The sequence below is a fragment of the Mastigoproctus giganteus genome, chromosome 1 (genome assembly GCF_048544385.1).
Source record: "Mastigoproctus giganteus isolate SK-2022 chromosome 1, ASM4854438v1, whole genome shotgun sequence".
Classification (NCBI taxonomy): domain Eukaryota; kingdom Metazoa; phylum Arthropoda; class Arachnida; order Uropygi; family Thelyphonidae; genus Mastigoproctus; species Mastigoproctus giganteus.
Genome location: NC_143575.1, coordinates 148,452,916 through 148,480,481, shown reverse-complemented (window position 1 = coordinate 148,480,481; position 27,566 = coordinate 148,452,916). Strand labels below are relative to the sequence as shown.

At 41.6% G+C, this 27,566-nt stretch overlaps 1 protein-coding gene across 1 annotated transcript in view; it reads left to right on the top strand.

Annotated features, from left to right (window-relative positions):
* Window positions 1-5,415: 5,415 nt before the first annotated feature.
* The window catches only part of LOC150091189 (acidic mammalian chitinase-like), a 49,288-nt gene continuing 27,137 nt past the window's right edge, over window positions 5,416-27,566 (top strand). The window contains exon 1 of the mRNA XM_090389325.1: window positions 5,416-5,550. Within this exon, the coding sequence (XP_090245451.1) occupies window positions 5,416-5,550 (135 nt within the window). The remainder of the gene's footprint in view (window positions 5,551-27,566) is intronic.

The window sequence follows — 27,566 nt, the reverse complement described above, 5'->3', positions numbered from 1 at the left end:
GATAGTAAAGCAAACTTGCTGACTGAGAGAAAGGAGGTTCTGAAATGGTGGAAGAAGTATTTTGAGAGCATCTTGATAGGATGTAAGACTGAAACAAAACATCTGTAGTACTATACAGTAGAGCCGTGCATTGAAGACCCTAGCTTTGAAAAAATTTGAGAATTTATTAAATACTTAAAGAACTTTAAAAGCACTGGGAGATAAGTGGAGTGACACTATGGAGAAGAATATATAATCTGATACTGTTAATATGGTCTGAGGGAAAAAATCCCAGATGGATGGATACTTGTGAATCATACAGCCGATTCACAAGAACGGTGATAAACTACTTTGCTCTAACTATAGAGGTTTACATTGCTGAGTGTCACAACAGTTTGTTGGGAGTTATTTATAACTGACTGACAGCATATTCAAAGAAAATCGTTGGAGAATATCAGTGTGGTTTCAGACCCAATCACTCAACAATTAACCAGATTTTCATCTTGAGGCAGATGCAGGAAAAAGCATTTGAGTACAATATACACTTATTTAACCTATATGTAGATTTCAAACAAGCTTTTGATTTCCTCAAGAGAGAGGAAATGAAAAAAAGAATCTCCTTCTCTTTGGCATACCTGCAAAGATTGTTAAGCTGATAAAAGCAACCCTGACTGGCTCTAAGGCAGTGATGATAATTGATGACTCCCTCTGACATTAACAATGGTGTTAGGCAAGGTGATGCTCTCTCTACTGTGTTATTTAACTTGGTTTTAGAGGAGGTGGCTGTTGAAAAATTAGAAGTGACTGGACACATAGGCACAAAGATAGTGCAGGTCTGTGCACGTGCTGACGATGTCGCTATTATCAGTAGGACTAAAGGAGCACTGGAGAAAACAGTGGCTAGGCTGGATAGTGAAACACAAAGAAGAGGAATTAGGATAAATGAAGCAAAGACAAAATATATGGAAGTCTGGAGAACGGCAGATAACATGGAAAATTTAAGAAGGCTTCTCGTTTGAGCATGTTCAAAATTTCACCTATCATTCACAGATAAACCAGTCCATGTTATCTGCCGAGTGGAAACCAGTCCATGTTATCCTGAGTGGAAACAGATGTTTCTATGCACACAAAAAAACTAATGAAGTTCAGAATATTGAACAGATATTAAAAATTAAGAATATACAAAAGTCTCATTAGACCAGTTGTGACATACGGTTGTGAAGCTTGAATATTAACAAGTATAGATGAGCAGACGTTGAGAGTTCTTGAGTATTGAATTTTACAAAACATTTTTGGGCCTGGACAAAATGTTGATGGATCCTGGAGGATCAGAATGAACCATGAACTTGACCATCTTATTCAGGGTGCGGACATCATCAGACTTGTGAAGAGCCAGAAACTTGCCTGGTTGGGACATGTTATGAGAATGGATGACAGCAGAACAACTAAAAGTATAATGAAATGGAAACATACCAGTAGAAGGGCAAGAGGAAAACTGCAGAAAAGATGGATGGATGGATGATGTAGAAGAGGACTTAAAGATCACGAGAATAAGAAGTTGGAGAAGTTTTTACTTCTGGGAGGTGGAACACTGTTGAGAAGGCTAAGATCCACCCTGGGTTATAACACCAGAAGAAGAAATTCTCATTAATTCATAATCTTTATACTAGTTATAGAGATCATGAATAATTAGAGAGAAGGATCAAATAAAATGCATTACAAGTGGGAGGGGGGAAGTATTTGCATGAAAAATCATTACACCATGAATTGTCAAACTAATAGAGTAAGCTTATCTGCGAAAAGATCTAAACCTCCCCAATACGTCCTAGTTCATTTCACATATATACATGGTCTCAATTCTAATCTCAACGATGTCCATTTCCACTTGCAGTCTGCCAAACCCCATGTACTTTTTCCGATAGAATCTCAGTTATTGGTTGATTCAACTACTGCTCATCTCAGTTGCCCAAATTATTTGTTGTATGTTTCCTTTCATCTCAAAGGTGGTACATGTGCATATGGCTATTCCGATATTCCCTGTCAGAGACTTGGTAATTTGGAATCTCCTCTTTATGATCTTCTCTGGCTTCAAATCTCTCTCTAGCTTATTCTGTAAAATTCATCTGTTGTCTCTACCGTTCTTACAACTCCACTAATCACGTGGAACTCTTCGACTACATCTCCTTGCAACTTGACTTTCTCCAGTCCAACTTTCCTAACAGTGAGGTAATTTTCCTTGATGATTTTAATGTTCACAACTCCAGCTAGCTTCCATTTTCTAGTCAATCCGACCCAGCTGGACGAGATGCTGAGGCTTTTGTAATTACTAATGACATTGCACAGATTGTTCATTTACTGACAAGAATATTGGACAATCCTAACCATACAGCCAACACGCTTGATCTTTTTCTCACAAACAACCCTTCTAAGTATACAGTCGAAGTGAGTGGTCCTTTAGGCACCTCAGATCACAACTTGTTGATTGTCTCTTCTCCAATGGAACCTTTATCTCATGGCTATTCCCAACCTTGTGTTGTTGTGTTGTTTGGCATTACAAGAATGCAAAATGGGATGACCTGCGAGATTTCTTTTCTTCTTTTCCTTGGCCAGACTACTGTTTCAAAACTTCTGATGTCAACATTTGCTTAGATGGTGTAAGTGAAATTATTCTTGTAGGAATGGAATCCTTTATCCCACACTCCACTTTAAAATCTCGTCCTTTATCTAAACTTTGGTTTTCCAATAAATGTGCTAAAGCCATTCAGGAGAAGAACGTTGTATATTGTAATTGGCTTGTTCCCAATTCTTCAGTTTCATTTTCTGCCTACACCAAAGCACGCAATTGTAAAGCAGTTATTAATCAGTCCAAACTAGATTTTAAACAGGCTAAGAGTAGAAAATTTGCTTTTGCCCTAATGGTAGCCGAGCATTCTGGTCTCTTGCCAAAGCTACTGGCCGCAGAGAATGCTGTTCTCTGATCCCACCTCTGTCAAAACCAGATGGTTCTGTTGTCACTTCGGCCAGGAATAAAGCTGACCTGCTAGCATCCCATTTTTCTCCCAACTCATGTATTAATGATCTTGGTAAAACAGCTCCCACCATTCCCAACATGCTCCATTCAATGCCTTCTGTGGTCTTCCGTCAAAAGAATGTCAGGATTCTGATGAATCTTGATGCCAAGAAAGCTCCAGGTCCTATGCTCCTGAACTTACTCCTATTCTTTGCCGCCTTTTTCACTTTGTTATTTCAAAGGTGTTTTTCCTTCTGCTTGGAAATTTGCTCATATCCCACAAGTTCCTAAAAATATGACAAATCCCTCTCATCCAATTATCGTCCCATCGCAATTACTTCTACTCTTTCTAAAGTAATGGAGAAATCAATTAACTGCCAATTCTTAAACTATCTAGAAACCTTCTGTCTGATCAACAATCACCAGTATGGATTCGGTCAGTGTCGATCCACTGGTGATATTCTGGTTTATGTTACCCATTTGTGGACAAATTTAATGGAAAAGTTCGGTGAAACACAAGCAGTTGCTCTTGACATCTCAAAGGCTTTCGATCGTGTTTGGCATAAAGGTCTTCTAAACAAGCTTCCATCTTATGGTTTGCCAAATGTTTTTTGTAATTGATTATCCAGTTTTCTCTCTGATCGCTCACTGAGGGTGATGGTAGGTGGCTTTCTGTTTTCTAACTTCTCCACTAGTGTTGGTGTCCCTCAGGGTTCAGTTCTTTCCCCCACTCTTTTCCTCTTGTATATTAATGACCTTCTTCCACTGACTGGAAATCCTATCCATAGTTTTGCCAATGATAGCACATTGCATTCCACTTTCCATTTTGAGAAACCTTTCCCAGCTTCAACTTCTCGAACATCCGCTACCAATTCCTTAAATGCTGATCTCTAGGTATTTCTCCAGTGGGGCAAAGACAACTTAGTTGATTTCAATCCTTCTAAAACTCAGTCTTATATCTCCAAAAAGGATTCTTCTGCTCCTATGCTTATCTTTGGTGACACTCTGATTTCTAGGCAAAATGATATATCTGTTTTGGGGATTATCCCGACTTCGTATCTCTCTTGGCACAAGCACATTACTACAAATATTGCTTTCTCTGCATCTAAAAAAACTTGGTTTTCTCTTTCGCTCTTGGCGTTACTTTTCTTCCAAACAGCTGTTGACTCTATACAAATCACAAATCTGCTCTACTATGGAATATTGTTCCCACATCTGGGGCGGTGCCTTGAAAACCTCTGAGGCTTCTAGATTCCATTCAGAAGAGGGCAGTTAGGTTAATTAATGACTCCTCTCTAACAGAGTCTCTCTACTCACCGTCTCATAGACGTACTGTTTCTGTTGCATGCCTTTTCTACAGCTACTTCCATGGGCACTGTTCTTCTGAATTGGCTTCTATAATTCCCGCTCTCTCTTTCAGAACAGTCCGAACGCATGCTATGCCATGTTATGTTATGTTATGTGGTTTTTAGGAGCATTAGCAACTAAGGCCATATTTCTCCGGGAATATGCGGTGGCCATTCCCTGACCTTTCCGCATCCTCCGTATTTGGTGGTGACGGGCTCGAACCCCGGTCTAATCAAGAAGAGCGTGTGCTACGCACTGCAGCTCCTTCCCACCTGGCTATGGAGGCGCTCCGAACGCATGCCGCCACCAGCCAACATCCATTTTCTGTCCAACTTCAAACTCACTTTCCATCTTCCTCATTTATTCATTCAACTTCCATTTTCTGGAACAACCTTGCTTCATATGTCTTTCCTGAAAATTAGTCTACAGAAGTTCAGGTCTAATGTCAACAATTATATTCTCAACCTCCGATCCAAGCATAGTACTAAGTACTATACATTCTAATACCTCTCGTGTTTGGGGTTTTCAAAAAAAAAAAAAAGTAATAATACAGAGGTTGGGGGGGGGGGGGGTTTGGCTCTCATAAAGTTAAAAACTTTGTGACACTTTTTTTGGCTTATTATTATTTTTTTGAATTTGCATGATTTTTTTTAATCATTATATTCAGGTAGAGGATAAAACAGTTAAACAGTTTTGTACCATGCTAAGATACTAATAATACAAGAATTCTTTACACTCTAATGAATTATTGACACCATGCAACTCAAAAATCAATTTATGCCTTTGCAAACTACTTTAAACTGTCACTACCATTTTTCCAAAATTTATTTCATGTAGTGTCAGTAAATGCTGTGCACAAAATATGGCAGAATAAGTTTGTTATGAATTTTATATTTATGCTTTAATTTAAAGATAAATTCCTAAGACTACTCTGATAAAATTAGAAATCACTGCATTTTTACTAGAATTAAACCTAAAAGTATTATTTAAAATGTTATTAGCCAAGTCATTAAATTGACTTGATAATTTCTATTCTTATTATTCAGGCATGGGTGGCACATTACTGGGAAGAAAGTGGCATGCCTCGAGCAAAAATTATGATTGGAATTCCAATGCACGCACGCACCTACAAGTTATCACATATATATATGTATGGATTAGATTCTCCAGCAAAAGGTCCTGGACTTGGTAAAGGAAGGCTGCCTTATTCCAAGGTATGCAAATGAGGTAGCATGTTAGCTTTCCCCCCCTCCCCGGAACATTTTCACTTTTATTAGCATATAGTTTTAACTCCTTTAAACTAAGTAAACCTTACATTTTAACAGGCTATTTTAAAGGCTATATAAAAGATTACACAAACAACTCAAATTTCATAAATTTTGTGAATAAGCATATATATCAGATAATGTAATAAACTCATCATACATAATTATGTTTTTCATGTTTTGTTTTATAATGCAATTGGGGAGTGTTGGTGATACCCATTTTAGATTAAAGTTGCCAAATTGATTAACTGTCCCTGGAATGTCACTGATCTTTGGAACATGTTCCTAGAAACGTGACTCACAAGAGATGCAGATAATCATTTACTTTAGGCTACTCTATTTCCAGATCAGTATTCTACCCATTAAATCCCAAGTTCTCTCAAAATGGTCAATGATGACTTATTCACTTACCACTACCATGGATGTTAGTGGCATAACTAGGGAACAGCAAATGTGGCTTCATCAAAAAATTCAGAATTTGATTTATTTTAAAAATATGACTTCAACTTTTATTAATCCAAATTAATTATAAAATCTACAGGCTTTTGGTTAACAATATAAATTTTATTTTATAATTTCATTTATATATATGAATGTCCTAGCTAAAACTTTAGTTTTTGTGACAGTAATAATAAAATTCTAATTCGGCCAATGTTGCATATATTTTACAGTTAATGAAGTTTTGAGTTCCTAATTTGTTTACTTTAATAATTTTGTAAAACAAGTGGAGTCTTGTAAAGTATATGCAGCATTGGCTGAACTAGGATTTTATTAATTTCATTTAATAATAATTATTATTGTTATTTAATTTTATTCTTGGAGATGCATGGCCTATCTTTATTTACAAATTTTTTATGATGAACCCATTTAGTGGCAAACTTATTTTAGATACCTTATAATGCTGCTGTACATGAATATTTTTAATGAAATTTTCTTGATCGTAAGTACTGTAACACTGAAATATTTTTTATTTATAATAAAGAAAAAGCACCATGACAGTCTTAAGATGCTATACAGCCGGGCCTCGATTAACGCGATTAATTCGTCCCGTGAGCGCATCGCGCAAAATGGAAATGCATTAATCGAATATCATAACCAATAGGAAAAATTATAATTGGTCCTTGACCTTCAGGAATGTCCATAAAGATTTTTAAAAATACCTTTTAAATAACTTTTTAACTGTATATAATGTAAAAGATAAAAAATAATTATGGAATTAAATGTTTATTGCATAAAACAGCGGTTCTTAAACTGTGCGCTGCGGAATATTTTAAATTTTCGAGGGAAACACAGTGATACTCGACATCTGTCGGACACCGCGCGAACTACTAGCTCGAGGTAGTTCACAGTTTCAGCATTTCTTATTAAGTTGTTTGGACCTAATTACTAAACAAAACTGTTAGATATTTCTTTTGGTCTGGGTGCACCTTGAAAAAATTACTGAGACATTAAGGGTGCCGTGAACCGAGAAACTTTGGGAACATATGACATAAAATACACAACGAAGAAATTACTGTTGCAGAAATATTTGAACAGTGTTGACTTTCTCTTTTCATCAATCAGTTTCCGATAGCCGATAACAATCTTCTCTGGGCCCTGGCGAAATAAATATCGCAGAGAACATCAAACCTTTTGTTTGAGGTTCTATGCGATACGAAAGATTTCATCTAATTCTTTTACCGTTATCTCCTTCGCGGTAACATTTTCATCTGGCTCATTTAAAAATTTGAATTTTTAAATGTAAGTCTGCATTGACTTCATTAGCAGGTGACAAACACGTCTTCTTCCGATGGTTGATGGAACACACCTAGGCGGGCAGCAGGCAAACGTTTGTTTATTGACTGTACGACTTGCGGTAAGCTTAACGCGCGATTCAAATCTTTTTAAACTATCACATAAAAAAAAAAAAGATTGCGTTAACTGGAAATTTGCATCGTGTAAAGTGAAAAGTGGTATCATTTTCAAATAACGTTAACCGAATATTGCGTTAATCGAACTCGCGTTATGCGAGGCCTAGCGCTGTATAACCTTTGTCAACAGGTTGATTTGACTTCTGCATGGGGAGAGAGAGAATACGGGTGAATTATGGTATAACTTTAAAATCACTGTAATGGAAGCCACGAATTCATACATACCATTAAGAAAGTATAGCACAAAGAAGATATTGAGATGGATGCTATTGCTGTACATGATAAGGAAGCTCTAATGCATATATAATTGGTATAAATTAGTCTGTATAATACCACTTAAATGGTCAGACTGGAAGAAGTCACTGGTTAAAAGAGCTAAGAAAGGGAATGGTATATAAAGAGAAGACAGATGTATAAAGAAGAAAAGAGAAAATCTGATTGGTCCCTTATGTAAGGCTGTGGAAAATTAATCTATAGTCCATCTGATGAAGGGGTATGGTGAGGAGAATGCACTAGTAAACTTGAGCACTGTTGATGTGGAAATTAGAGGGTTGTTTACTAGAAATAAAAGCAAGTAGGGAACCCTATAACTTTGGCCACTTAGAAATTTTTCATTTTTTCTCCTCCCTGGTCAGTAATGCTATATATACTGTACTTGTTAACAGGAGAGATTGCTTCTACAGGGATGGGATACACTTAAATAGAAAGGGTGCAAGAATATTTGTTGATGCTATCGAGGCAGTGTTAGGTGGGTCGGAAAACTGCTAGCTTGGGGGGAGACAAAGACCAGTAGATTGACAGTAGCCACTGGCAGAGGTGAAAGAGATTCTTGCACTGTTTCTATTAGAATGAGCAGAAGCCTGAAAAACAAGATGCATGATATTTCAGAGACTGCTGGGAGCCATTGCGGTACAAGTAAACACATGGGTTGTGTTAGGGTAGCTAAGAATAGAAGCAGGTGCAGGTATACTTGCGTGTACACCAATGCTAGGAGTTTAGTAAATAAATTTGATGAATTTGAGGTATTGCTCAAAACATCAAAGGCAGATATTGTTGGGATATCAGAGACGTGGTGTCACACAGATATAAGGGATGCAGAACTGCAATTTGGGGAGCACGTCTACAGAAAGGATAGACAGGATAGGAAGGGGGGAGGGGTTATGCTATTAGTTAAGAAACACATAAAAACCAAGGAAGTGAAGCCAGTCGACATCGCTGGACAGTGCAGTGTTGAGTCAGTTTGGTGTGACATAAGCATTGGGAGATCAAAATTGAGAGTAGGAGTGTGCTATAGGCCTAATGACTCTGATGAGTATAATAAGAAACTGTACAGGGAAATAGAGTGGGCCAGTAAATCAGAGAGTCTTATAATGGGAGATTTTAATTTCCCAGATATTGACTGGAATTTGGGGGCTGGTCACTCACACACGAGCAGGGCTTTTGTGGATTTATTGGATGATTGTTTTCTACATCAGCATGTTCGGGAGGCAACTAGAGGGAGTAATACTCTTGATTTGATTATCAGCAGTGATTCTTCATGCAGTAAGAATCTGCAGATAAATGAACCACTAGGTGGCAGTGATCACAGTGTGCTGAAGTGGGATTTACTCAAAGAGATAACTACCATTAGGGGTAAAGGGAAGGGTTATTGCTTCCGTAAAGGCGACTATGATAGACTGAGACAGTACTTAAATTCTATACAGTGGGACCAACTGATGATGTTACCAACAGCAAATTCAAAATGGGAAGCATTCAAAGAATTAATCTTGGAAGCTACTAGGCTTTACATACCAACTAAGAAATATTGTTCAAGGTTTAGGCCAAAATGGATGTCAGATGAACTAATGAGGCATATGGCAGAGAAGAAAAATGCATGGGATACTTACAAATTAACACATGACACAGAAGCCTATGATAGATACAAGTTGATATGCAACCAAGTTACAAAGGAGGTTAGGCAGGCGAAGGCAGATTACGAGAAATCCTTGGCAAGGGATGCAAAGAAAAACAGCAAAGAGTTCTTTACTTATGTAAACTCTAGAAGGAAGGGGATGAATCAGATTGGTCCACTTGATATTGATGGGTCAACTGTTGATGATCCTGCTCAGGTAGCTAACAAACTAAATGAATATTTTGCATCGACATTCACACATGAGGAGTTATTCAGCGAGCGGAATGCCAGAGGTGTATTCAACTCTAGCAGTAAGCTACAGAATCTTGAAATAACTGGGAGTAAAGTGGAGGAGAAACTGTTGAAGATAAACACAAGAAAGGCACCCGGGGTGGATGGGATCTATCCAGTTATATTAAAGGAGGCAGCAAAGGAAGTAAGCAAACCCTTAGCCATAATTATGAGAGCTTTCTTGGACTCAGGGGAGGTACCCATAGACTGGAGATGTGCAAATGTGACCCCAATTCACAAAGGAGGATCAAAGGCTGACACAAGTAATTATAGACCTGTGAGCTTAACTTCTGTTCCAGGAAAGTTAATGGAGGCACTGGTTAAAGAAGCTCTGCAGGATCATTTAGACAAGACTTCAGTTATAGCTCGGACAGCATGGTTTTGTTAAGGGGAAGTCTTGCCTGACCAATTTGACTGGATATTATGATGCAGTCACAAAAGAACTGGATGCAGGGAATAGCTTTGATATTATATACTTGGATCTTAGAAAGGCTTTTGATACTGTTGCACATAGAAGACTGCTACACAAATTGGAGCAGTGTTACATTGGAGGCAAATTGCTGCTATGGATAAAGGGATGGTTGAAGGGGAGAAGACAGAGAGTGGTAATCAATGGACACTGCTCATCGTGGACTAATGTTATTAGTGGAGTCCCTCAGGGCTCAGTGTTGGGTCCATTATTGTTTTCTGTATTTATAAATGATATTGATGATGGTATATCAAGCTTAATGTTCAAGTTTGCAGACGATACAAAGGTTGGCAGGGTTGTCAAGGACACTACTGACACTATGCTGCTGCAACAGGATCTGGAAAGGTTGAGCAGATGGGCTGAGAGGTGGCAAATGAAGTTTAACATTGACAAATGTAAAGTACTACACATGGGAAACAGCAACCCCAGAGCAACGTATCAACTCTGTAGTACTACACTGACAGTGGTAGAGAATGAAAGGGACTTGGGGGTGGTTGTGCAGGCAGATATGAAGTTCTCTGAACAGTGCAGACGGGCTGCAAGAGTAGCTTATGGAGTATTGTCAATGATATACAGGAATTTTTCCAGCAGGGATAAGGAGGTGATTATTCCCTTGTATAAGGCAATGGCCAGGCCACACCTGGAGTACTGTATACAGGTCTGGAGGCCTCATTTGAAGAAGGATGTAGAGCTGCTGGAACGAGTACAGAGAAGGGCAGCAAGATTAGTGAATGGAACAAAGGGATGCTCTTACGAAGAAAGGCTTAAGTTTTGCAAATTACAGTGTCTGGAGACTAGGCACCAGCGAGGTGATCTGATAGAGGTGTATAAAGCCTTGAATGGTTTGAGCATGCTCAATGCTGATGGGATTCTTCCTCTAGCTCAGAATAATCACCTGAGAGGGCATAAATTGAAATTGAGGAAAGACAGATGTAGGATAGACGTGCGGAAATTTGCCTTTAGCCAGCGGGTGGTTGGTTGGTGGAACAGACTTCCATCCCTTGTAGTGGAGGTTGATAGCCTAAATAAGTTTAAGGCTCAGCTGGACAGGTATTTTGAACGAACAGAGGGGTGAAGTGGAAGTGGGTTTTTTTTTTTTTTTTTTTGGCTGATGCTGCATAAGCTTGCTTTCTTGCATCAAATGCCTCTACTAATGCTAATGCTAATACTGTAAATATGTTTGTAAAATAATAAGAGAAGTTGACCTCAATATAATATGTAGAACACTTCTGTATGATACTTTCCAGCAATTAAAATGAAAAAAATCAAAACCCTTACATTACAATAAAAAATAATTAAAAATCAATCTAATGCAATTAAAAATTAAACAACGTACAAGTTAGTGCCGGCACCTCCGTAGCCAGGTGGGCAGGGGCAGCAGTGCGTAGCACACGCTTCTTGATTACACCGGGGTTCGAGCCCTTGACCACCAAATACGGCGGATGCAGAAAGGTCAGGGAATGACCACTGCATATCCCCGGAGCAATATAGTCTTAGTTGCTAATGCACCTAAAAATCAAATAACAAACAAACGGTTTCTGCAATTAATAGTAAAGTGTAAAGTATGTTTGGGGTCAAACGGCACCAGTGGTTTCCCCCATCTCTGCATAGTTTACATTGTTGTGTCATACAGTATGCTGTAAAGACCAGAGATTTAAAAGTGTATGATATTGTAGTATGTAATGTACCATTGTTCTTTTGGCCATTTAGCCGCCAGGCCTCTGCTGAGGCCTGCACTTTGCCCCATGGAGACAGACCAGGTACACCAATATTTTAAATAAGTACTCTAGCAGGTCCTGCCACCTAGTTTCCTGAGTTTCAGTGGCTAGGACCTAAAAAAAAAAAAAAAATTTGAGAAGTGGTGGTAGTGCTAGAATTGAGAGGCTGAAAATTGTGAGTGAATCTAATTTGACTGTAATTAAATTTGGATGTGTGGGGCTTTCACTTATATGCAGGTAGAGTAGGGGGGGGAAGAGTGAAGGCTGGGAGGTGGGACAGAAGAATGGAGTCAATAGGGAGGGTGGCTCCAAGATTTGGTAGGACATGCCCATGCCCCACCAGAAGGGAAAGTGTGGGTGGCAAGGTGGGGTGAAGATAGTAGAATCACCCCCCTTGCCAGGAAAAGGGGAAAAAAAGGGAGCCAGGCAAGGGCGCTGGCTCAGATTGCCAATAAGGCTAGTGGACAATGTCATTTCTGGGACATTGTCCCATTCAAGGTTTCCAAAAGTTCAATTTATTTTGTAGCCATTCATGGGTTAGCGTCACGTCCGAGGTTATTTAGTCCAGTCAGTTTGGGTGTGCATTTGTGATTTTATTTTGGTCTTCCTGCTATGAGGCCGGATCCCGGAAGGTTTGATTTGTTCTGGTGGTCCTTAGTGGTGTAAAATTTGTTTTTCAGATTATGGGCAGTTTTGATGGGTACAGTAATATCCCGACTTACGCGAACTCAGAGTTACGCGGTTCTTGATTTTTTTCGTTTGGCAATACTGCCGCCCACTATCTTCAAGGTCATTTTTCATGTTATCGATATACGGTGCGACGGCGGAGAATGAGAGCGAAAGATGAACAAAATTCAACTTTGCTGCTTTTCTGTTTTTTATATCAGTGAAGGGGAAACACATTTCACCATAATAACGTAAAAACCAACACAATTCCAGCTATCGGTATGCAGTTAGATCGAGTTTACTACCAGTTTATAACAGATTTCACTAGCAGAAACGCAACTGGATTTTTATTGTTTTATGGTAGTCACCCCCAGAAATGTGAGGTGTTAATAGTGTATCTCTGCCTTTATGGTGTTGTTTATTCAGTTGCTACATGCGCGTAGCTTTGTTTATGCGTATCAAGCGTGCCTCCTCGTTTTGTAATTGTGCTTTATTCCATAAAAATGAGTAAAATACTTAATTAAAAGGTGTGAAAAGGAAGCGTCCTGGTGAAGACACTGTTCAGAGAGAAAAAGAAAAGCAATTATCGATAAACAGAGGCGGACTGGGTCAAAAATTCTTACCCGGGAAAATTTATAGTGGCCTAATACTATGGTTTATGGCCAAAATCACACCGGCCCACCGGGGTTTCCCCAGTAAGGCTTATGGCCAGTCTGCCTCTGTCGATAGAGAAAAAATATGAAATTGTGAAATGAAATGTGAAATGAGTGAAATGAAAGACCATGTGATATTGCATGTGCTACAGGCCTAAATGAAGCAACGGCGAAAAGCACATGACAATTGCAAACTTGACAGATTGAAAAGAGCTCAATTGTAAAGGGCTTAAAAATTTTAGAAAACATAGACTCCAACGAAGAACGTGTTATAGCTACAAAGCAAGGAATAAAAAAATTATTAGCTTGCTACGAAGAAATTCTGCTTGAAAAAAAGAAGGCGCTGTGTCGTCAGACGAATTTGTTAGATTTTATGAAGCCATCGACATTGAAATAACTTTTATGTATTTAATAATATGTAATATGTAAATAATATGTATAAAGAACTGCAATTTTATTAATATTTTTCTTCTAAACTAGTGTTTTTGTTAGTCCTTGGTCCCAATTAAGCAAAATTTATATGTATTTATATGCAAAGTTGTACCCTGACGCGCGAATTCGACTTAAGCGATTTTCGTTGGACCCACCTATCGTGTAACTTCAGGGTATTACTGTACTTGCATGCGCTTCATTGCAGCGGTTGCAGCTGGGGGAAGTTCTGTCTTCTGCTGAAGAGGTCCTGAGCAAATTTTGTTAGTGCTTTGTCACCTGGTTTTGCAGTGTGAATCAAATTTCAGTGATGAGCCGACAGCGGTACACGAGACGTTCCCATGTTTCTGTTTGGCCGCAGTGGCAGAGAGGAGTGTCACTGAGTCGAAAGCCTAATAGCTTGTGTGAATGCACTTGTGAGTGACCAGGTATGTGACCAGGAGTCCTGGAGGGAGCCAGTGAGGGTATTTTGGATATACTGTCTGAATTGCTGGCACAAATTTCTAGGTGATTTCACCTTTGACTGCGTTTTCCCAGATCTGTTGGAGATGCAGTGCAAGTCGCTTCTTTTCCATTTTAGGATCATTGGCTAACTCAATTATGTAGGGCACCTCCGTGGGCAGGAGCAGCAGTGCGTAGCACACACTTCTTGATTAGACCGGGGTTCGAGCCCGTGACCACCAAATACAGAGGATGTGGACAGGTCAGGGAATGACCACCGCATATCCCCGGAGCAATATGGCCTTAGTTGATAATGCTCCTAAAAACTAAATAACAACATCAATCGTGTATTTCAGGCAGGTGGACGTTTTTCCTTTAGTGAGGTGGTGAAGGATTCGTGACGAACAATCTCCAGGTCCAGGAGGAGGGCACCCATAAGAACCTGCAGCACGTGAGTATTGACTGTCCTGCAGGCTCTGGAGATCATTAGCAGGGTATATCTTTGTATTGTCTTGAGTTTTTCTCCTATTGACTGCAGTTGTCACTTTGTGGTACCAGACTCCGGAGGCGTACAAAATGGTTGGCAGGAATACTGTCGTGTAAAAGAGAGCGAGGGTCCTTTTCCTCAAACCCAGTCCTTACGGGTGATTCTTGCAAAGAGTGCAGAATAGTTTGATTTTATTCCTGATGTATGTCAGATGTGGTGTGAAGGATAGATTCCTATCGAGCATGACTCCCAGATGTTTTAATTCCATTGCTAGTTTGACAGTTTCCCCCTGGACTTTGATTTGGGGAGGCCTCCTAATCCAGGTCTGTTGGAGATGCAGTGAGAGTCGCTTATTTCCATTTTAGGGTCATTGGCTAACTCAATGCAACCTGTGTTGCATTTCATTCTAGGGTCACCATTGAACATGTCTTGGTTGGAGAAATTGTGGGTTGTTGTCAGCCCAGTCTTGCAGGATAGTGACTACTCTATTTGCGGAGTTCTCTAATTGTGCTCCAGTGTCCTCAGCAAACATCAGAATAAGATCGTCTGCATATATCTGGGATGTGAAGTTTCCAAAGTTGAGATTTAGGAAGCCGTCTAGGATGACATTCCAAATAAGAGGGCCCAGAACAGAACCCTGTGGGCATCCTCAGTGTATCGACTGTGTGATACGGAGCAGTAGTGACTGACTTGTCTGAGGTATGTACCAATGCATTTGTATAGATTCACTGGCAGGTTAGCCTCCCGGAGCCTGCCGAGGACGCTTGGCCACCAGAGGGTGTCAAACGCCCCAGCAAAATCTATTGCGATGACGAGGAAGTACTTTTGGTTGGTTGTGGTTGCAGTGTTAACAATATTTTCTAATCCATGTACGCTGGAGTGTCCTTTTCTGAACCCAGATTGATTTCGGAATTGAAGTCCTGTATTTGAGTAGTGGGTTTCTATCAGGTTTCGTAGGTGTTCCATCAGTTTGCTCAGTATGGACAATAAGGCTATGGGTCTGTAGGACCCCCGGAGGTTCTGCTGCTTTGGATTTTTGAGGATGAGCCGAAGCTTTGCCGTTTTCCAGGTGTTTGGGAAATAGCTTTCTTTTAGGCACTGGTTAAATGAGTTTAGTATTTTTTCTGGGATAGTTTCAACTGCCTTTATTATGATTTCTGATTCTAGTAAGTTTGTGCCTGGTGATTTCCTGTTTTGTAGTTTGGCAGCTGCAATGTCCAGTTCGATCCTGGTAAAGGGCTCCTCCTCTTCGATTGTTGTATAGGCACTATTTCTTATACAGAGCGATGTTTGTTCTGGGGTGGTTGGGTCCAGGTGTTTCTGGAACATTGCATCTAGGATATTATTGAAGTATTCCTGCCACGTTTTGGTGTACTCCCCTTGTGGCTTCTTGGTTGCAGGGATGATTTTGCCTCTGGAGAGTTTATTTGTGGTCACTCTGTAAACTACTCCCCAGGGGTTGTCGTTTCCAACTGTGGATACTAGGTGCTCCCAGGAGTGTTGTTTTCATTCACGAATCTTTGCTGTATATTGATTCCTGGCCATGCAGTACTAAAGTAAAGTGTGTTTAGGGTCTAACGGCACCAGGGGTTACCCCCATCTCCGTGTAGTCTACATTGTCGCGTGTTACAGAACACTGTAAAGGCCAGAGATTTAAAAGTGTATGGATATTGTTGGATGTAGTGTCGTGTACCGTTGTTCATCTGGCTATTTAGCCGCTGGACCCCTACTGAGGCCCAACGTTGCCCACACTTAGCCCCGTGGAGGCAAGCCAGGTACACCAGTATTTTTAAATAAGTACTCTGGCAGGTCCTGCCACCTAATTTCCTGGGATTTCCGTGGCTAGGACCAAAAAAAAAAAAAATAAAAAAAATGGGGGGTGCGCTAGAGGTTGGGTCAGGCCAAGGAGTTTTAAGTTATAGAGTGTGGAATTAAGAATTTTGGGTGTAGGGCTAGGATAATTTTGACATGGGATGAACGCTAGTTGGAAAGCTAGAGGGGGGAGGGGAGACTAAAGGCTGGGGGGTGAGAGACAGAAGTATAGGGTCGATAGAGTAGATGACCCCAAAATCAGTGAGGCAGGCCCATGCCACACCAGAAGGAAAGGGGGGGGGGGGTGGCGGGGAGGAGACAAGGGGATCTTTCACCTCCTCCCCGCCAGGACAGGGGAGAAACAGGGCCGCGCAAGGGAGCACGGGTTCAGGATCGCCACGTGGCATTGGCAGCAATGCTGCGTGAAGTCATAGTTGGCAGAGTCCACTCCGAGAAGGTAAGATTCGAGTAGTGCAGTCCTGGGACAGACAGGTCCCGGCCGGGTGGTGAAGTCATTTCAGTAGTGAGCTGCATGAAGATGTATTTGGTTGAGTCAATCAGAGAGGATCAAATCCGAGTAGTGTCAATCCTGGGACAAAGAAGTCCCGTCCAGATAGTAGAGTCATTTCAGTGGTGAGTCAACTTGGTGGGAGGCGAAGCCGGAGCGGCAGTCATGGTAGATGAAGGTGATGTTGAGACTACATTGTAAAGGCACAATTATTGTGCAGGTTGAAAGTCTTCACGGGGATTGCAGTGTGCTGAAGCAAGTAGAGGTCTTAACACATGGCTGTTTAGGCCGTTTCATTGTCTGGTTGGGTCTGATTCTGTGGTTGTGGTAGGGTTTTCCGCCTCGTGAAGAGGCCCTGAGCAAAGTTCGAAAAGGCTGTATAGGTATGGTGGTCTTCCAGGAGATGTTGCTCCTGATCTCTCGGGATGAAATGAATTTGTGTGATGAGAGAAGATCTGAGGTCATCATATAGTAGGCAGTCATGCATCAAGTGGTCCCAGGTTTCCTGGGCACCACAGGTGCAAAGGGGGCTGTCGGAAAGTCCAAGAAGGTTCAGTTTGCTGCGAAAGGCACCATGCCCTGTTAGGAGGTACGTGGTTAGAAGGCCTGGGGAGAACCAGGATGGTGATTTGGGATATACTTTGCATATGTCTGGTATAAATTTGCAGGTGATGGCCCCTTTGGTGGATTCAGACCATCTGGCTTGCCAGGTCTTGTAAGTAGGTTAGGAGTCTGCTTTTTTCGCTGGAATAGGTGTTAGCAGGATCCGTGGTAAAATCAATAAAGGTGGTAGACTTTCCTCTGCTGAGTTGATACATCATCCCCACATGGGCCACCTCAAGGTCTAGGGGCAGTACACCGGCGAGGACTTGTAGGGCGTGCGTGCTGGAGGTGCAACATGCTCTGGTTATCGTAAGGAGAATTGGCCGTTGAATGATGTTCAGCTTTCTTCGTCCTATCACAGTGGAGGCTTTGGTGAACCATATGCCAGAACCGTAGGTGATAGCTGGTATGAATATGGCTTTATACAGTAAGGCTAGAGTGCGTTTTTTGAGCCCCCAATCTCGGCGGGTAACCCTGGCAACCAGTGCAATGTAATTTCTAATTTTCTTTTGTAGATAGTTGAGATGTGGGAGAAATGTTAGTTTGCTGTCGATGATAATGCCAAGGAGTTTCAGCTGAGTAACAAGCTTGATGGTTGTGCCATGTATCTTGATTTGAGGCGGCCTCTGCGGATCAAGATAGCCCTTCAGGAGAATGGATTGAGTTTTTGTGGATGAGATGGTCAGATGGTTTTTCCGGACCCACGCTTGAAGGGTGGTAAGAGCTCTGTTGGCAGATACTTCAAGCTGAGCCCTGGAGTCCCCTGCCAGGATCAGGGAGAGATCATCAGCATATGCCAAGGTCTGGACATCGCCTAAGTCAGTACTGAGAAGCTCGTCGAGTACAGAGTTCCAGAAAAGGGGGCCCAGGACAGAGCCCTGAGGGCAACCTCGGTGGACACGACGTTCCACGCTGGAGAAGGGAGCCTGAACCACAATGCTCCTGTCACTGAGATAGTTGGCAATGCAGTTGTAGAGATTTCCTGGGAGCTCAGCGCGTCTCAGCCGTCCGAGGACGCTAGGCCACCATAAGGTGTCGAACGCCCCAGCAAAGTCGATCGAGATGACAAGGAGGTACTTCTGGGTGCAGTTCCTGGCAGCATTTGTAATAGCCTCCAGCGCATCGACCGTAGACATGCCCGGTTTGAATCCAAATTGATTTCGTGCTGGTAGCTGTGCAGTATTGTAATGGTTTTCCAGTCTCCGTCTAAGGAGCTGCTCAAAAACCTTACTCAGCACAGGAAGGAGAGCAATAGGCCTGTACGAGTCAGGGCGATCATACGGTTTAGTTGGATTTTTGAGTATGAGCCGAATGGACGCAGTTTTCCAATCAGTTGGGAACCATCCCTTTAGCAGGCAATGGTTGAAGAGGTTTAGCAGGGTTTCTGGAGCGAATTCAGCAACTTTTTTAATTATTTCGGGCTCGAGCATGTCCAGGCCTGGTGACTTGTTATTTCTCAGTCTCCCAATGGCCATAGAGAGATCCTCGACGTTGAAAGGCTCTTCCACGAGTGTTGAGTTATAGTTGTTATTGTCGAGGCAAAGCTGCTGTTGTTCTGGTGAGTTGTCATCTGGTGGCTGTTTGAAAGAGTAATCAAGTATGTTTGAAATTGAATGCTGCCAGGTGGAGGTCATGTGGCCTTGTGGGGTGATTGTGGAGCGAATAACTTCTCACCTTGGCAGTTTGTTTGTTGTTACCTTGAACACGACACCCCAGGGGTCAGAGTTACCAACTGTTGATACCAAGTGCTCCCAGGACAGTCTTTTACGCTGCCTGATCATCGCGTTGTAGGCGTTTCGAGTTTCTCTGTACTCCTGCCGGAGGTATTCAATTTCTGCAGGGGGCCAGGATCGCCTGGCTCGTTGGAATGCACGCCTCTTTTGGTTTACTTCACGTCTGAGGGCCTGAAGCTCTCCTGACCACCAGGGGACTGCTCCAGGGATGGGATTTTTCCGTTTTATTGCTGTGTTTGCAGCGTTCGTAATTATGTCCGTGACCTTGCGCTGATGGGAGTCTGGATGCTGAACTTGCACATTCTCGGTTTGTAAGTGCAATATCCCATTGATGAGTGTTTCTTTAAACAGGTTCCAGTCAGCTTTGTTCAAAGCGTATCTGTGTTGCTTCTGTCTGATAATTGTGGACTGAGTAATCGATCTGTACATGTTGAAAGTTATGGCCCGATGGTCTGAGGTGGACCAGCCCTCCCGTACGGTCCAATCCGACAGAAATCTAGCAAAGGACCTAGTGGAGAGAGTCACGTCAATCGTAGATTCCCAAAGTGAGCTGGAAAACGTCGGCAGGCTGTTGGGCCTATTTATGACTTCCAGACCACTATTGGCCAGGAACTCCTCCAACCGCTGTCCATTTGCAGCACTTCTACGCCCTGGGGTCTCACTGTGCCAGAGGGCAGAGCGGCAATTTACGTCAGCACAAATGACAATCTTTGCACCCGCCAGTTCTGTTAAGACATGTTGTAGGTACTGGACTGCAGGTAGAATGTCCTCTCCCAGCCTGCAGTACAGAGAAACGGCATAGAAGTCGCCCAGAGAGGAGATGATGTGGGCACAGGCGGCCCATGGAGAACAGAGATGAGATATCTGCATCACAGTCAAGTGAGGATTCCTCACAGCGATCGCCGCCCAGGGTGTCACACCAGGTGCCTGGACAATTTTGTAGGACAAAGGGTATCCCCTTATTTTGTTTGAATGAGTGTAGGGTTCTTGTATTAAGAGAATATCGATGTTTTCCTCATCTGCCTTCTGTCGGAGTTGTGCCACAACGGCCTTTGCCCGCTGCGCGTTTATTTGCAGGAATTTTATCTTGTTGCTGTTATACTGTTTATGCAGTGTCCCCATAATTTATTCGTTGTTGGAGCGTGCTCTTGGCCTTGATGTAGACAGGGCATTTATTATCCCGAAGTGAGTGGGCATGAGGTAGTTTCTGGCTTTTACAGTTAGCACAGATTGGTTCATTGGCCTTGTTCGGGCAGGTTTCATAGCTGTGGCCTTTATCGGCACAGTGACCACAGGTCTGTTCTGTCTGGGTGCACGTGTGGGTCGTGTGACCGAAACGACAGCATCTGAAGCATTTTGGGACAGCTACATGCTCCTTGTAGCGGTGAGAGCCCCAATTTATGTACACTCGATTGTGGTGGGTCAGTATGTGCCAGGCTGTTGGTGCCAGTTCTACAACCCAGTTGAAGGAAGTGCCACTTCTAGACTTTGTTTGGTACTTTGGCTTTATTAGGTTAGCTGGGTCCTCTTTTGGGAGTGCATGTTGGAGGTTGCGCCTGTACAATTCATCTCGTATGTTGTTGGGGTCCAGGCCCTTGTCGATGTCATAAATTACTATTGAGGGTGCCTTTTTCCTTGGGGGCTCAGCTAGAAGGCCCAGGGTAGGTATCTTAGCATTTGTTAATATCATATCAGCGTCGTCCTTCGAGTCAGTTTCTATGATGATGCCAGTATTTCGGGTCTTTCGAATGGATTTTATTTTAGTGTTTCTCAGGTCATCAGTAAGGGAAGCAATTACAGTCTTCTTAATCTCCTCGCTTGTTTTTGGTGCATTGGCTGTGGCCGGCTTGAGAACTACCAGGTGTGGTGTTGGTAGTAATGTCTTTCTTTTTGGTGGCGGGTCCGTTCTCGTATTTGGCTTTGTGTTCCTCAGCGCATCAGCAAAAGTTGGGGCGCGCTGTAGCATTTGTGTGCCCCTACATTCGAGGTATGCCTCGAGTTTGGCCTCATTCCTCTCAGAAGCAAGGTGAACGTTGCGCAGGATGGTTTCAAGCTTTGCCCAGATACCAACAATCTCGCCCCGAAGGGTTGAGGTAATGCGGCTGGAAGACTCTTTTAGTTTATTTTCTAGTTCAACTCGCAGGGCCAATACCTGCTCATTAACGGTGCCCTCTGGAAGAGTTGGGTCGATGTTAGTCGACTCTTGCTGTTTTGTCGTCTTTTCGCGGTTGTCTTGTATGGGGCCCTGGGATCCCTGGGGCTCTTGAGGCTCACTTTGCGAGCGGGTTTCCCTGTCCGATTGGGGAACTACCCGTTTTCTATGTTTCTTTTTGGATACCGGTGTCAGCCGGACATCCTCAAAATTATCCGTGATTTCAATGTCAGGTTGGTCACTTTTTGTATTATCAGTGGTTTGTTGAGCGCTCGATGAACAAATCAATTCAGTGGGATTTGTACTGGGTGTATCCATATTCTCAGATTAGTTGGAAATATCGGTTTATCGGGAATATTCGGATAACAGATTATTGCTGCACAGTTTGATAGAGGTTGAGGAATGACGAAGTTTGGTGCCAACCACAGGTTTGTGGCTAAATTTGAAGCCAGATAGTGCACGGATGTCGATTTGGGCTATCCCCCACTGTAACGTGAGGGGGGGGGACGCACAGCCGTAAGATAGCCTTGGAGAACCTGTGCTACTTTCTTCTAGCGTTTTCGCAGCCGCAGAAGCTTATGGTAAAGTCTGTTTTTCCACTATACAAGCAGGAACGAAAGTAAAAGCTGTCCATGGTAAGTCTATTGCAGCGGGGGGGGGGGGTCACTGAAATCATGATTTCACCGAAAATTGTTCCCTAACATAGTTTGAAGATATTGGACGTTATCACAGTTCAAGGTTTCACAGGTGGAATTGCCGTCCCCAATCAAGGTCACAGCTGAAGGGGTAGATAATTCACTAATCCCTGCGCCGGAGGGGAGTGCTACACATTCCTCCCAAGTCTAGTGCAGGGTATTTGCGTGGCAACCACAGTATAATTGGTGCCTCTCTATAGCCCTGCTGTCAGCCGCATGGTGACCAGTACGGTCTGGCAACAAAGGATATAGATAAAAAACGCAAATAATCTGCAAAGTTCCCGTTAAATAATCAAAAGTTTCTCACCCTGAGATCCACTGTAGTAGTTATACTAAGGAGTAAACTTTTCAAAAACTAGTAGACACTGTTACCACATAATAGTGAACAAGATCCAGGAGCGCGGAGAACGTGCGTCCACACTAGACGGCGGCCATACTGTATTCGGCCATGCAGTACTGTTGTCGTAGTGCTTCCACCTCTGCTGCAGGTGCCAGCTATGGCACCTGCAACAGAGGTGGAAGCACTACGACAAAATTTTTTCGGCAGGTGTTTACCACACATCTCAGTTGTAATTCTGGAGATCACCAGGAAACAGCTCCTGGAGTAGGTTTTTTCTGCTTTATGGAATTGTTTGCTGCATCTGTGATGAACTTGACAATTTTAGCTTGGTGTATCTGGGTCTAGTCCTTCTGTGTCAAGTGATTGAGCAGCTGTATGTAATTACTCCTGGAAGAGAGGCCAGTCTGCCTTCTAAACAGCGTACCTGTGTTGCATTTGTCTATGTACCGTTTGTCTATTTATGGTCTGGTTTTGTTGAAAGGTAATTGTTCAGTCATCAGATCAGGTGCAGTCATCTCTGACAGTCCAGAATGCGATGTGGTGCGCTAGAGATCTGGTGGCCAAAGTAACATCAATCGTGGCCTCCCACATCATGTTTGAAAATGTTGGTAGGTTGTCTGGTTTGTTAAGGATAATGTAGCAACTGTTTGCCGTGCCATGTCGCTCCAGGATTTCACTAAACCATGTGGCGGGTGGCAGTTTGTATCTGCACCCACTACGATTTTAGCATTCGGGAATTTTTTTTTTGTTTGCACACGTAGGTGGTTCGTCCTTTTTGGGCATAATATAAATTTGTGGCCTCATTCAGCACAATGGCCACATGTAGGCTGGGTTTGGGCACAGATATGTATAGTGCTCCCAAAGCAGCCACATCTAAAGCATTTGGGTATAGCCACGTGCTCTGTGTAGCGGTGGCTGCCCCAGTTTATAAATACTCTGTTATACTGGCTGATAGTTTTCCACGCAGCTGGTGATAGTTCCACAACCCAATTTGTGACCATGCCTGATCTGGATCTAGTCTGATGTTTTGGTGTTATTAGGCTTGTGGGTACTGTGATTGGGTGATCTCGCTGGTTTCTTGTATAGAGTTCATCCTGCAATGTTTCTGGGGTCAGATCTTTATCCGTGTCGTAGATTACGATGCTCGGTCCTATTCTTTTAGGTGGTGTTGCTTCCAGGCCAAGGGTTTGGATCTTTGGATTTGTAATTATCTTTTTAGCATCCTCTGCTGTCTGTGTCTCAATTATCACACCTATATTAAGCGTTTTGTGGACCGACTTGATTTTAGTCGTCTTTAGATTGTCTGAGGTTTGTGATGACAGTTTTTTTTACCTCTTCGCTTGTGGGATTGGTCGTGGAGGTTGGTCGGAGGATGACCAAATGTGGTGTTGGTAGGAGAGTCTTTCGTTTGGGTACGTTTTCTGCAGTTAATTAGCCATTAATAGTCTGGTATAATTACGCTGGACACTAAGTATTAACTTAGTGCAGAAAGTTGAAATTAAATTACATGAGAATTCTGTTAATGTTCGCCGAAGTGTTTAAGTATTATTGTTATTTATTATATAAAAAGTAACCTTCAAAACAAAATTTTTCAAATTAGATCTAAGTTTCATTTACTAAAACTTAATTCTTCTAAAAAATTAAGAATTCCATAATAATAACTCTTAGTTGCTCTTTGCAGTCGCTGAAGAAGGGGTAAGAAAATACCACAAAACAATGATCACATTATGTACAAATTTCTGATTGGGAAATAAACATAATAATACCAAACAACTCTTAAACATCTTCACAATACATTTGCCATAATTGTGACAGTTCTGATTTTGTTAATACCTCTTTTTGGATAGAGAAAACTGTAATAATTTATTATTACAGTTTTCCTGTAATAATATTGCCTATTGTATTAATAAAATAGGCAATTCTGCAGGGAATGTCTTAGATCCAAATCTCAGTTGTTTTACCTCCAGAATATCCACTGAGAATAAGTAACAATAGTCTTCTCCACTTGTGAAGCATTACTTATTCAAGGCAGTGCAATATCAGACAACTTGTTGTGCAGGTATTCACAATATGAGATATGATAAAAATGTTGCCATTTTCGGTAATGCACTACGTACAAGCATGATGCTAATGCACTAACCCATTAAGTTTAGTGAATTTCTCACAAGTTTGAGGCTTTAGCCCTAAATATTTTCAGCCTCCAGAATATTTAAGAACAATGAAAATAACATAGCTTTTGAAAATATTTTATTTATTCCCTTTATTTCAACACAATTTTCTACAAGGAGACTGTAAAGAAAGTTTTTTTTATACTTAAGTTGGATTAAACTTCTTAACTAATCAGTTAATAGTATTAATAAAATCATTCAAAAACCAAATGAGGAAAATAACTTTAACTTCAATTGTAATTACATTAAGTTATTAAATACAGCATCAGCCAGAAAAGAAAAGAAAAAAGCCAAGACTTCCCATTTCACCTATCCATCCGTTCTAAAAATTTACTTAGTTTTTCCTTGAATTTATTCAAAATACCCACCCCTACAACACCAGTTGACAGTTTGTTTCAACTATCCTATGGTTAAAGACAAATTTATGCAACCATTCTTCCTCAATCTAAATTTCTGCCCTTCATGTGTGCACTCTGAGTGAGAGGAAAGATTCCATCAGCATTGAGCTTACTCAATGCATTCAAGGCTTCAAACACCTCAATCAAAGTATACATGTATACCAATGCTAGAAGTACAGTAAATAAATTTGATGAATTTGAAGTGTTGGTCAAGATATCAAAGGTGGATATTGTTGGGATAGCAGAGACATGGTGTCACACAGATATAAGGAATGCAGAACTGGAATTTGGGGAGTACAATGTGTACAGAAAGGACAGGAAGGGAGGAGGTGTTATGCTGCTAATTAAGAAAAACATAAAATCAAAAGAAGTGCATCCAGTTGACATAGATGAAAAAGTGCACTGTTGAGTCAGTTTGGTGTGACATAAGCACTGCAAAAGCAAAAATAAGAATAGGAGTGTGTTATAGGCCTAATGACTCGAATGAGTATAATGAACAATTGTACAGAGAAATAGAGTGGGCTAGTAAATCGGAATGTCTTATAATGGGGGATTTTAACATCCCAGATATTGACTGGAACTTGTGGGTTGGTCACTCACACGCTAGTAAGACTTTTGTGGATTTATTGGATGATTGTTTTCTGCAGCAGCATGTTCGAGAGGCAACCAGAGAGGGTAATACTCTTGATCTGGTTATCAGCAGTGATCATTCGTGTATTAAGAATTTGCAGATAAAGGAACCACTAGGTGGCAGTGATCACAGTGTACTGATGGGGGATTTACTTAAAGATATAATTACCATCAGGGGTAAAGGAAAGGGTTTTTGCTTCCATAAAGGTGAGCACAGTGGTTTCAGACAGTTTTTAAATTCTGTACAGTGGGATCAACTGACGATGTTACCAACAGTAAATTCTAAGTGGGAAGCATTCAAGGAATTAATCGTGGATGCAACTAAAAGTTTCATACCCATTAAGAAATATTGTTCAAGGTTTAGGCCTAAATGGTTATCAAATGAACTAATGAGACTCGTGACAGAGAATAAAAATGCATGGGATACATATAAATTATCAAGCGACTCAGAAGCCTATAGCAGATATAACCTAGTCTGTAATTAGGTCACAAAGGAGGTTAGGCAGGCGAAGGCAGATTACAAGAAATCTTTGGCAAAAGATGCTAAGAAAAACAGCAAGGTTTTCTTTACTTGTATAAACTCTAAAAGGAAGGGGATGAATCTGATTGGTCCATTTGATATCGATGGTTCGACTGTTGATGATCCTGCTCAGATAGCAAACAAACTGAATGAGTATTTTGCATCTACATTCACACGAGGAATTATTAAGGTTCGGAAATCACAGAAGGTTATCAAATTGTAGCAGGGTGCTTAATGATTTTGTAATATCTGAGAGCAAAGTGGAGGAGAAATTGTGGAAGTTAAACATAAGAAAGGTACCTGGGGGTGGATGGGATCTATCCAGTTATATTAAAGGAGGCAGCAAAGCAACTAAGCAAACCCTTAGCCATAATTATGAGAGCATCCTTGGACTCAGGGGAGGTCCCCACAGACTGGAGGTGTGCAAATGTATCCCCAATTGACAAAGGGGGATTGAAGGGTGACACGAGTAATTACAGACCAGTTAGTTTAACTTCTGTTCCAGGTAAATGGAGTCACTGGTTAAAGATGCATTGCAGGATCATCTAGACAAAACTGCAGCAATAATTAAGACACAGCATGGGTTTGTTAAGGGAAAGTCTTGTCTGACAAATTTGACAGGATATTATGATGTGGTTACAAAGGAACTGGATGCAAAAAATAATTTTGATATCATATATTTGGATTTCAGGAAAGCTTTTGACACTGTTGCGCATGGAAGACTATTGTACAAATTGGAGCAGAATGGTATTAAGGGTAAGTTGCTACAATGGATAAAAGGATGGTTGAGTGGGAGAAGACAGAGGGTGGTAATTAATGGGTGCGGCTCTTCGTGGACTAATGTTATTAGTGGAGTCCCACCGGATTCGGTGTTGGGTCCTCTGTTGTTTTGTATATTTATCAATGATATTGATGAAGGTATATCAGGGTTAGTGTCGAGTTTGCAGATGATACAAAGGTTGGCAGGGTTGTTAATGACAGTAATGGCAGGCTACTGCAACAGGATCTAGATAATTTGGGCAGATGAGCTAAGAAGTGGCAACTGAAGTTTAACTTGAAAAATGCAAAGTACTGCATATGGGTAGAAATAACCCCAGAGAAACGTACCAACTGTGTGCTACTACACTTAAGGTGGTAGAAAATGAAAAAGACCTGGGAGTAATTGTGCAGTCAGATATGAAGTTTTCTGAGCAATGCGAATGCCAGGGAAGGTCATGGAGTTTTTGTCAATGATATATAGGAAAATTGCTAGCAGGGAAAAGGAGGTGATTGTCCATCTGTATAAGGCAATGGTCAGGCCGTGCCTTGTGTAATGCGTACAGTTCTGGAAGCCTCATTTTAGGAAGGATGTAGATTTGCTTGAGCGTGTACAGAGAAGGGCAACAAGATTGGTGAGGGGAATGAAGGGATCCTCTTACCAAGAGAGGCTTAAGTTTTGCAAATTGCAGTGG